At 33.3% G+C, this 12,391-nt stretch overlaps 1 protein-coding gene across 1 annotated transcript; it reads right to left on the bottom strand.

Moving 5' to 3' along the window:
- Positions 1–2,455: 2,455 nt before the first annotated feature.
- On the bottom strand, positions 2,456–5,275 carry LOC131044808 (pentatricopeptide repeat-containing protein At4g02750-like). The gene is made up of 2 exons (XM_057978247.2): positions 4,826–5,275; positions 2,456–4,738 (listed from the first exon to the last, which is right to left on the bottom strand). Exon 2 carries the CDS (start codon positions 3,899–3,901, stop codon positions 2,537–2,539), a length of 1,365 nt encoding a protein of 454 aa, XP_057834230.1. The 5' UTR covers positions 3,902–4,738; positions 4,826–5,275; the 3' UTR covers positions 2,456–2,536.
- Positions 5,276–12,391: the final 7,116 nt, after the last annotated feature.

The raw sequence follows: 12,391 nt of genomic DNA, 5'->3' as shown, positions 1-12,391 counted from the left end.
TGCATGTTTTGACATATAGATTGTTATAATCATTAAGGAAAAGTAAAAATATTATTATTTTACTAATATTCCTAATGATATGTACTTGATTTCTTAGGTTGAAAGATTCCGCTCACAATTTCAACCTCAAACATCTAGCATGGTCTCAAAATCTTGAGACTTGCAAGATCTCTAAACCTACTCGAATACTAGGGCCATAGATATGAACTATGAGCAAGGTACCACCTTATGGCCTTACTTCTCCATGTAAGAGATGTGGTAATAGAGGTTAGGACAATAGGTCAAGAAGCTATAATTATCTTGTAGGATGGTTTCTTGACGATGATCCACCGTTTGCTCCAATTAGCAAAGTGGTATGATACCTAAGGATAATCATCAATACCAAATTCCCATATTCAATGGTAAAAACTTTATTAAGACACTTAGCTTGAGTATGGGAGATTAAAGTAGAGGCACTAAGCACATATGAGATTGGAGGGATCAATCCTCAAATACTCTTTGTATTAGGTGTCAAAGAATATACACAAACCACAATCACCCATTTTGAACTTCCTTAGACCACTCTAGTTAAGCTTAGTGATGTTTATGTGTTTAATTTAATTTAATTTTTTTATTTACAATGTGAGTGCTTGGTAGTTATTTCTACATATTTGTGACATTTATCATTGTTTATAACCTAAATATTGACTTAATTTGTAGCCTAGAATTTTGTTGATTTTCTTAATAATTAATTTTGTTGACAATGACATATATATCCTATGATTTAAAGATCCATTATCATATTGCCCACTTTTGTAATGTAATAATATATGAGATTATTTAATAATTTGATTATTAATGGCAATGTTTTTTCTTCCATTCAAATGTTCTATACTATTATAATGCATATATTAAAATGTTCGATTATATTTTTTGCTATATCTTGAGACTTCAAGTGTGATACTATTAATGATAATTACAAAGGGATTTAGCTTTTATAAGAATAGAAAGTACTTCATAACAAATTCCCTTATATTGTAAACATCAATTTCACTTGTTATAGACTTACTAAGAAATGTATGTTTCCTCATAAGCATAAAGTTATCAAATACATTTGCATGAGGTGAAGAAATAAAGTTCATCATTCTAGATTCTATCCAAAAATTATTTATCCCTACCTTCATTGTATACATACAAGTATGCTCAGGACAACTCCAACATTTTAAAATCAACTAAACAAAAATTGTTAGCCACGTGACTCATAAGTCTTTGAACATTATGAATTGAATCACCTATTATAATTTTTTGACATGAAACAAGTTCACAAATTCAAGATTATTAATGTATTTGTGATTAAGAATTGTAAACAAACCTTAGATGTGGCATATAGAATTAAACCTTCAATAGCATTTGTTAGGTATGCAATTCGAAAAAAATATTCAATTCTTATCTTATAAAATGAAATGTAACATTTATTGTCATTTTGTTAGATTTGTCACACATGAATAAAATAGTCAATTTGACCATATTATGAATATAATTGTAATATTCTTTTTAATCCAAAGGATATCTCTCATTGAGTTTATGTGAAATTCTTATATTTTTAGTCTTTTTAAGTTCCTCTTGTTTAAAGCTATCGTCACTCTAGTATTTATGAAATGCGGAATGCTCTATTTAGCTCTCTCAACCACCTTTAAATTCTCATCTTATTAGTTTCAATTTATATACCTCATCATATACAATTTTGTTATACCATGAATGTGCAATTACTGTGCAATATAACTTGTGATTTTATTTTTATAAAGACAAATATTATTCTCTTCTCTATACAAATTTTTTCAAATGCCATCCATATCAATTAATTACAAGATAAACACAATTGTAAGATTTTTTTTTACTTCATATAAATAATAATAGTTTATTTCTAATTAAATCCCAAAAAAATGAAATCAAATTAATTTCTAAAAAAATTGTGAATTCACAAATATATCTAACCAAGCAAAGGCATGTGAAGTAACAGTAGAAATATTTGACCATATATGAACTTAAATAAAATTATATACCTAATATAGAATGTGTAAGTTAATCTCAAACCATCACCCTACACTTAAATAAAATTATATACCTAATAAAGAGTGTGTAAGTTAATCTCAAACCATCAACCTGACATAGGCAAAAGATATTACAATTAATCGAAACCAAAGAAGTATATACAAAATGGCAATGGTCCCATTTTCTGTTGCTTAAGCATCTTTCCATTTACTTTAAGTGTTCCTTACCTTTTTATCTTTTATTCTCCACCTCCTCTAGATTTTCATTCATATATATGTAGGTTTCCTATCACATAGACAGGTCTTTGACAAATACCTCAACAGTGTGTATATGCAGTGATCTTCATTACACTCCGTGCATCTAATTTTATGAAGTCAACAGCATGTATGAGATTGCCAAATTCAAAACAAAACAAAACAAAACATCAAGAAACCTTGTCCCTTCATTATTACTGCACATCTAATACCATGCACATTATTATAGTACAAACATATTTTTCAGAGCATCACCAATAATCTCCGCAAGAACATTGTCCCTGTTTAAAATGATGGAAACGATTTGCATCTCTTACAACAATTTCTCTAGAAACAATCTTGGAAATAAATTTCGTTGTAGTGTGACAATCTACACATACTCGAAGGTTCTTAACAACTCTAATAGTTGTTCCAAGGGGCATGTTTAACAAACCAAAAGCTATTGCCAACTTTTCACTATGGTAGCAGACAAATAATTCTTTTTCCTCCTTTTCCACATCATTCAGTGAATGTCTTGAATCTAGAAAATACCCTGCTTTCTTCATCTCCCAATCCAACTTCTCCAACTTTTCATAGATTTCCTGTGTTTGTGGGTGTGATCTATCTCCTACACCAAAAACATGTACCTTTTTATGGCCTTCAATCCAACTACATCCGGGGATCTTCTTAATTCCTCTATCTTTCATCAATCTTCTTACCATTTGAACCTCACCCCACCTGCCCGCTTCTGCATAGATGTTTGAGAGGAGGACATAAGTTGCAGTACTTTTAGGATCCAAATCAAAAAGCAGGGTCGCAGTAAATACTCCTAACCCTAAATTCATATGTAATCTGCAGGCACCAAGAAAACACATCCAGACAACCACCACAGATTTAACTGGCATTTTAATGATGAAGTTTAGGGTGTGCTCAAGATAGCCAGCACGGGCAAGAAGGTCAACCATGCACACATAATGATCAACAGTGGGTGTAATGCAATAAGAATTACTCATGTGATTGAAGTAGGTACAACCCTCATCTACTAAACCTGCATGGCTGCATGCAAATAAAATACAAGAAAAGCTTATAATGTCGGGATATGTTCCAGAGTGCTTCATTAATTCAAAGATTTTGATAGCATCGTTGGAAAATCCATTTTGTGCATATCCTGCAATCATGGCATTCCACGAGATCACCCTTCTTTGAGGCATTTTATCAAACAGTTCACGTGCCTTGTCTATGCTTCCACATTTTGCATACATGTCTATTAGAGCAGTTGCAACTACGACATTCGAAAAAAGTCCCCCCTCCATTATTCTTTGATGGATGCCTAAACCCTGTACCGTATCTCCCATTTTGGCACAGGCTGGGAGGATACTGGCAAAAGCTGCGATGTCTGGCATTACACCTGCCGATTGCATTTGCTTGAAAGTTTCTAAAGCCTTTTCAGCATGCCCATTTTGTGCATATCCTGCAATCATTGCATTCCATGAGACGACATCTTTTTGAGGCATTCCGTCAAACAGTTCACGTGCCTTGTGCATGCTTCCACATTTTGCATACATGTCTATTAGAGCGCTTGCAACTACTACATTTGTCAAAATTCCTCTATCCTTTATGCTTTGATGTATGTCCATACCCTGTTCCAAAGCTCCCCAATTTGGCACAGGCTGGGAGTACGCTGGAAAATGTGAATTTATCCGGTTGGAAACCTTTCTGTTGCATTTGGTGAAACAGTGTTACTGCTTCCTGAGGAAACCCATGTCTTCGGTATGCTGCAATAATCGTATTCCATGAGACACTGTCTCGTTCTTTCATGTGGTCAAACACTTTCCAAGCATCCACCATACGTCCGCACTTGGCATACATGTTAATAAGCGTATTCTGAAAAGGTGTGCGTGTAGCAAATGCAAATCGCCTGTAAGTGATGAAAGAGTGAATTTTTTTCCCTTGTGAGGGCGCATTCTTGAGAATGCAGCTCTGCAATAATTGAAAATATATATAGAGGAGTCTCCGGGGGGGTTGTGGGTAGCAAGCAGAAGATATGCTGTGCGACTGAGATGAGTAGTGGATAGCAATGACATTTTGTGATTGTAATTGGAGTGTGGAAAATATGCAGTGTAATTCAGTGTACGTCTGCCACGATGACATTGCCAGTGGTAAGCCTGGGAGCATTTTCACTTTCACTAACCTCTATTTCCTCGAGTACTATAACCTAAATTGCAAGTCTTAATTATTTCTTTTAAAGCAAGGAGGTCTCCACGAGAAAAAAATTGGCAGTCTCTTGAATCGATGGATGGCTTGGTGTGGATGGCGTGCAGCAAACTCAGCAAATTTATTCGTTTTATACTGAAAATATCCGTACTATATTTGTTTCATTATTAAAATTAAGTGAAGTTCAGGAATTGGGGTAAACATTTGGAATTTGAGAACAGCCATGGACTTGATTTTTGCTGATGCCGAATTATCGTTCACTGGCAATGAAAACATTATAAATTTAGGGCAATGACAAATAAATATTGAGTACAGGCAAAGAATGGTAATAAGCAAGGAACCCTGACCGTGGTATCATACACATTCAGCGAACAGAAGCGGCTTTCATTGAACTCTAATGTTACCAGCTCGGTTCATCCCTTGTGCAATTAGGTGTAATCCCTGTTTACTGGTACCGACTGGCTCCACAGCAGAGCCGAACTTGGCGTATTAATGAGCCTCGGCTAGCACTCTACCAGCCCAAATCAGAACCTTTCAAGGTATGGACAAACAAGGTTGCAAGGTTGCATCATAATGTAAGTGGCAATTTGGATTACTTCAAGTTTGAGACCATTCGATCACACCAAATCAACTCTGAGTGCTGATTTGATAGATGAAACAATCCATAAATGTCAATTTCACAGAAATGAATATGCACTTGGGCTTAACCCATCACTTCTGAAAAAACATATTCATCAAGAACTACATCTGTCCCATGCAGCTATTTAGCTTATTTCAGCTACCAGTTGTTGCTCAATTTTTTAAGGAGCAATTTGTGGAGAGGTGGTCTCATAGATAGTAAAATGATTGCTTATTTTTATGCAAATCTCTTAAATCATTTTGTAAATGAAATTATTATTAATATTTGTTGCAAATATAATTTGTAGATAAAATGAAGAAGAAAAAATGGTGAAGCCACATGTCATGTTTTTTCAATAAGTAGCCGTTGCTTATTCTAGCCCCCTCTTTTTTTTTCAAAGCTTATTTTTAATTTTTAAGAAGCTGCTGCTCTATTAAAATAGGGAAAAATTCTATTTTATCCTTTTCTGCAAATTAAAATATTACATGGGAACACTCCAGCTGCTTAAATTTAAGCAGAAAATGTTCGTAAGCAGTCGCATGGGGTAAGAATACAGCTTATATAAAACTTGGAGTTGGGACAGTGGGGAAGTGTTAAGTTCTTAATGCATCGTATGGTTTCTGGAAAAGGTCATCAAGCACTTCCATCTATCTTCATATAAAAACAAATTTCTTAGTTAAGAGAAGAAAAAACACTCACACAATCAAATCTAAAGGCAACATATATCAGTGTCATGGATTGTGGAAATCTACTAGCATTAATTTATGTGGTTTAAATCTAAACAAATATGATGCAAAAACGCTCATACAATCAAATCTAGAAGGAGTACATATCAGTCTCATGGATTGTGGAAATCTACTAGCATTAACAAATTTCTTGGTCAAGATTCATAAAAAAAGCTAGTTTCTTACTCCTTTAGATTGCTTGTTCTCCTAGACCCATTAATTTTTTTGAATTTGTATTTGATTTTGTGTCTCTGATTTCCTTAGATTGCTTGATCTCGTAAACTATTAAAATTTTCCTTCATCTTCATCTCTATTTGTCATCACATTGCACATCATTTCCTTCAAAGGTTAACCTTAGAAGAATTGTTACATATATGAACTGCCAAGGTTTATTCCCTCACTAATTGTTATTGTGCGGTTAGTATTATGCAACTATTTGCCATCAAAGCCACTATCAAATGAAATTTAATAAAGCTTACTAAGAGAGAATAGGACACATTGTGATCACTAGTAGAAATATGACCAATAAATGATCAGGTGACTAAAACATTTAGTCACGATAAGTAAAAATGACCAAATATTAGTCATTTTTTGCATCACAACTATAAATGACTAAATAAATGACTAATTTGGTCATCGGGTAAGAAAACACAACTATAAATGACTAAATAAATGACTAATTAGGTGATTAGGTAAGAAACACAACTAAATGATTAGTCACATAAATAAAAATGACTAAATAAATAACTACTACTCCTCTATACTATTAGTCATGAGGTATCCCTCATTTGATAACACGTTATACAAAAGTTGGATATTAAATCAGCAAGTATGGGGCATTAAATCAACAATTTCTATTACAAGAATTGGAATGTGCTCAACTACTAGGTACTTTCCCCTATTTAGCTTTTAATTGAAAATAAAACAACATTGCTTTCAAACTAGGTACTTTATATTCTTTGCGTATTTATAAATAATTTTTGATTTATAATAGATATTTTTTTTAAAATGATCGATTGTAATATTTTTGTTTGTAAATTATTAATTATTTTAAATATTAATTTTATTTATAAATAATAAATAATTATATTAGCATATGTATTAATTATATTTTATTTTTATTTCCATTAAAAATATAATAAGAATAAAAGTAATAACATTTCACCACTACTACATAAAAAGGAGGTTTAAGACAATTTTTAAAGACAATGATTATTTTCTTAAACATTTAAATTATCTTAAATTAAAAATTACAAGTATTTTGATTGCCTTAAATAAAAAATAAAGATAGAAAAACTTGCATTTTAGCATATTGAGTTTCTAATTAAGGGCAAATGAATGGAACCAAGTTTATCTGCATTACATGGTTATCTAAAAAGACTTTTTTCATCTCCAGGCAATAGCTTATTCACAGAATATCTACTTTCATCTCGTGTGTACCTTTGTCTCCGACTGCTACGAGGCCTGCGGGTATGTATTCATCTTGCTTCTAACATTAAATGTATTATTTGCTCCTGGTTTTGCCTTGTTTACTTTTGAAGCAATAGTCGCAACAAGGGTAGTGTGCCTATTGATAAATATAGAGATGCATTCATATATAGTCAACTGATTTTGCATGATGATCAAATGATTGATTAGATTCCAAGAGCTCAGATGTCGGATAGAAATTATTTCATGGCAAGAGAGACTCCCAAATGTTTCAAAAATGAAAGTTTTGGGATGCAAACTACTGCTAATATATAGGCATATCTATAAAGTATATTTTTTCAAGTCAAAATTGCTTTTAAGTGTCCAAAATTGCTCTACTATTATCATCAAAATTGCTCTCATCTTTTGAGGTCTGCACCCATTGCCCATGACTGTCCTAAATTTTTGACACGGATTTTGCTTTGATAGTGCTTCTATATTACTGTTCTAGATCATTTACTTGTCCTTCTTCACTATACTTTCATGATTGGATTGTCTTTGTCTAACCTTGAGGGTTTTGATCTTCATTATTATGCCCTTAGACTAACCACTATCACTCTGCAAGGTTATTAGACCCTTCAAGTGACTGCATCTTTGTCTTCACAACTGTCTTTTGTGGCTGTATAACCTTTTTTAGGATTTTATGCATTGTGTTCTTTTGATTCAATCATAGTAGTTGTTGCAATGCATGCTTTGATAGGCTTCATGATTGAATATCTCTACCCTTTTGATGGATTTTCTAACAAACCTTCATTCATTCATTCCTATCTGTGCTAGGGTTGCGATTGTTTGTCTCGAATGATGCTACAATCTTTCATGCAAGCATTAATGTCTTCTGGTAGTGACTCTTGATTGTGAGAATCTGGTATGTTCTCTTCTAAAAGTTGTGACTATTTGAAAGACTATGTTCTGTTATTATCATTGAAAGACTTTTTTAAAGCTATTTGTCATTTGGTTGTGAAAATTGAGACAAAACCTCCCGAGTGCAAGAATACCCTTTTCTAACATATCACTATCATTTTGATACTTTTTTTCATTGTGTTTGATTCAAACATCATACTATCTTGTAGCATCTCTAACTCTTGACCTTGGAAGGATCCTTAGCCTACCATACTCTTCATGCTAAACTCTATATCCATATTCACCCCAAAGTGGTTAGAACCCCTGGTATCTTCTGACCTCAAACTATTGGGGCCTTAATAAGCATAGGTAGCTCCTTTTGGAATGTTCGTTCTTACAAAGGAAACAAGAACTCAACCAACCTAGATCAATAGTTTTACAAGTAAAAACAGTCTTATGTAGTTGAGAGGAAAGAGAGCTAGGGAAGAAAGTAGCAGGTTTTGAAGAAATCAGTACACTATCATTCATTTGAGTCAAGGAAGATCTCATGTATTCAACTTATGGTTGTAATAATAACCATGACCCATTTCATCATTTGTTTGTAGGCAAATAAATAAAGACACCGACCTCTCCTCTCCGCTTATACACAAAATGGTGAATCGAAACCACTTCATATTTAATTTTCAAACTTTTCAACTCGTGCCATGTTTTATACAAAGATGCAAACAAAATTTGCACGTATATTACTGTCAGTAATGACTCCTTCACTATCTTGTGCTAAATGAAAATCCTTTAACTAAAATATATCACTGTAGCAACCATTACCAACTTCGTGTATTCATATTTCTTCACCTATTTATGAAGCAAAGATGATGGCTCCTTGCACTGATCGAGCCTCAAAAAATGTGACACCCTTGTTCAACAAGGGTTGATACTCTACAACATGATGCCTATCATTCATGGGCTCAAACTGGTTGCTTTCATGCTCAATAAAAATATGATCAAATCTTTTTGTAGTTTCACCACCATCATAATATCATTTTTCTATTGTTAATATCATACATCCTCATGCTACGCTGACAATTCATCGAGCTCTTCAATTTATTCATTCTTTATATGGTAGCAACTTGACTACCTTTAACTTATGAACCTTCAAACAAATCATCATAACGACCCTTTCACTATCTTGTATTGAATTAAAATCCTTCAACTGGACTGCATTGTATAAGAATTTGGTGTGGATCTTTCATTCTTTCCTTGATTTGCCATTTTTTATTGTTCCCCCCTACGATTTTGTATTTGAGGTATGTAAAAAAGTTTCTCTATAGAGTTTTTTTTATCTCTCTGCATACTTTTGGTTGCCTTCATTTAAATTATGTAATGTTTCCATGATTTCAAAAATAAAGATTTTAGGAACAAGGTTTGATATGCATATATTTCTTATATACCAGCACAACAATTGAATGTTGGGGGTGTAATGGATATTTTAATACATACATTTAAAATATAGAAACCCTTGTTATAAAATCTTAGAATTGATGCCAACACCAAGAAGTAGGGTTATTTTAGAGATTTTGGAAGTAACTACACATCAAATTTTGGGTGCCTTTGAAAAAAAAGTGGTATGATGAAATCTTTGAGCATAAAATAGATGAAATACACTCCATACTACTGCTGCACAATATTTTGGTCGATGAGATTTTTAAAATAGTAAAGGAAGGTGTATGGAACAACCAAATTCTTATCATTATAAACAATGAATATTTTAAGATCTTTTTATGATGTGAAAGTTGAGAATATTTTATGAAAGGTCCCTAAATGAATACACTTTAAACTGATTTTAGCAATGACTATCGTTTATCTTCATGTCAATTGGACCTAATTTCCATTTATCTTTTTTATATAATCAAATATCTCTTATTTAAAATATATAGTTTAAATTAACCATTGTTTGGCTATCATATCAAAGTATATTGGAAACATATGATCATGTCAATTTGATTAAGGACACATATTCTTCATTATATTGTCTAGCTTGTGCAAATTTTGAGTTGTTAACTTGTAGTGTACTTTGGTACTAAAAGATTGAATCTATTACTATTTATAGGTTGTTGCATTTATTAAGCTAAGATTCTTGGCTTATTATTGTTCTCTGTCATTGATTTTGGCTTATTATTGTCCATAATCTTTGGATTTGACCGTATCATAGTTTGTTGCATATAGCACACTATCTTATCCGAAGTCTTACTACTATTCTTTGATCAAAGAGTTCCTTCAATGTGTCATCATTGAATATCACTAGTTACATTTGTTATTCTCATGGACAGGTATTGAAGCACTTGCATGGGCGATAAAGCTTGTTTGGATAGGACTTGGAGACTTTTGAAAAGGCGGGCAAGGAATTTGGAGTTTGTTGCAGCGAATTTGAAGTTAGCGAGGCCCTCTACAACAAATTCAAAGGTAATTTGAAACCCTCATCGCTGAAAGTCAAAAACCTCTTATTGTCTCCTATTTAGATCTTAAGTCTTTTTATGCAATTTTTTTATTAGGCACTCAGATCTCAATCTTATCCTTTTTGGGCCCTTTCTTGGAAAATGTGCAAATCAATTGCTTTTTCAGTGATTCAAGTGAATTTTTTTGGGATTAAGAGGATATAGATTATTATATTGTCCATTTCAATAATTTCTTTTAATTTTTCATGGATCCTATTGGTTCCCAATGTTGGAATGCACTGATACCAGCAGTAAACTGAGGGGGGGGGGGGGGAGGGGGTTGAATCAGTTTACTAACAATAACAACAATTACTTGAATTAAAAACCTTAAACCAGAGCACAACCCAATGAAGAATATAACATGAAAGCACAACACCCATAACACCATTATTTGATGTGGAAAACCTGGAAAGGAAAAAACCATAGTAGGAAACCCTACCCACAATCAGATGAATACTTAACAGGAGTATTATGAATAATTACAAAGGGGTCTGCACATGCAAAAAGACCAATAGCTTAGAGCGTACTACTCATCACAAAGGGGAGTCTCACTAACTTACAAAAAAATCAGACCACAATCCGGAAAACAATGAACTGTGAAAGTAGCATCTACTAATGTCTGATACAGTTTCGGTTAAGCTTTGATGTCTACTCTGCAATACAAAACCTTTCCAACCTTCACCTGAATGATATGACTTTATTCACACTTAATACTTTCTCTGATAATGCAAACTTAACCAACCATAACCATCGATCTCTCTATATCCAAATTACATGAATAAGTCACCTATAAATACAGATCATCAACCTTATTGACAAGGTCGACTAAACCCTAAACCCCTAAACCCCTAAACCCATAATTACAAAAATTACATCACATGATACTATTGGACCAATATTAAGATTTACATTACATAGCATGGACCTAGATCAAGTAACCAAACAATTATATCTATCGGGGATTCCGCTAAGACCAAGATCCAACACGCTTCACTTGCTGGTAGAAACCCTCAGTGATAGTTTAATCGGATCCAAATAGGACCACCATAATAGCACACCATCCAATGCAAAGTCACCAAACACTTGGGATATGATCAAGAAGCACCAACATCATGAAAGAAACCGATTCCATAAGCCGGACCCAAAATCCACTAACCAAGTCACTAAAACAACATATCGGTAAAGCTAACCAGGAACGCCAGAAGCCAATAAAGCCAAAAGCTAGTTGGTAAAGGCATAAACCAACTGGTAATTGGAAATACCAAAAAGCGATAACCAAACCATGAAACCACCAGAATATAGAAAGCATATAACCATTAGAATAAGCATCCAAAACCAATTCCAGAGGTCTGATCATACTGCATCAGAATCACAGCCAGAACCAAAAAGACCACCAAGACTAACCTGGATAGATCTAACCGGGATACAGTGCTGACATCAATGACAAGAATTAGCCAAATCCATCATATTGTTTATTATGTTGAAAGCTTAAAGCATAATCATTTAAGTGTAGGTCAGATGGTGGATAGAGGATTTCATTTGCAATTCAAGGATGAAAAATGTAAGATCATTAATAAATTTGGATTGGAGATTGCTTCCGGAACTCAAACTAATGGAAATATCTTTTATTCGAACTCCGGTGAGAAGGCTTGCTTGATTGCTCAGATTGATGAAAGTTGGTTATGACATAAGAGAATGTGTCATGTTAATTTTGATTTCATAGTAAATATCAGTTCAATATTGGCTGTCGGAGATTTGCCCAAGATTGTT

This window comes from Cryptomeria japonica, chromosome 3, assembly GCF_030272615.1.
Source record: "Cryptomeria japonica chromosome 3, Sugi_1.0, whole genome shotgun sequence".
Taxonomy (NCBI): domain Eukaryota; kingdom Viridiplantae; phylum Streptophyta; class Pinopsida; order Cupressales; family Cupressaceae; genus Cryptomeria; species Cryptomeria japonica.
The sequence above is the reverse complement of the archived record's forward strand: the minus strand, read 5'-3'. Positions and strand labels throughout refer to the sequence as shown.

What these genes read in the sequence shown, in the direction of transcription:
- LOC131044808 (XM_057978247.2), bottom strand. Translation starts at nt 3,901, where the DNA reads ATGGACATACATCAAAGCATAAAGGATAGAGGAATTTTGACAAATGTA.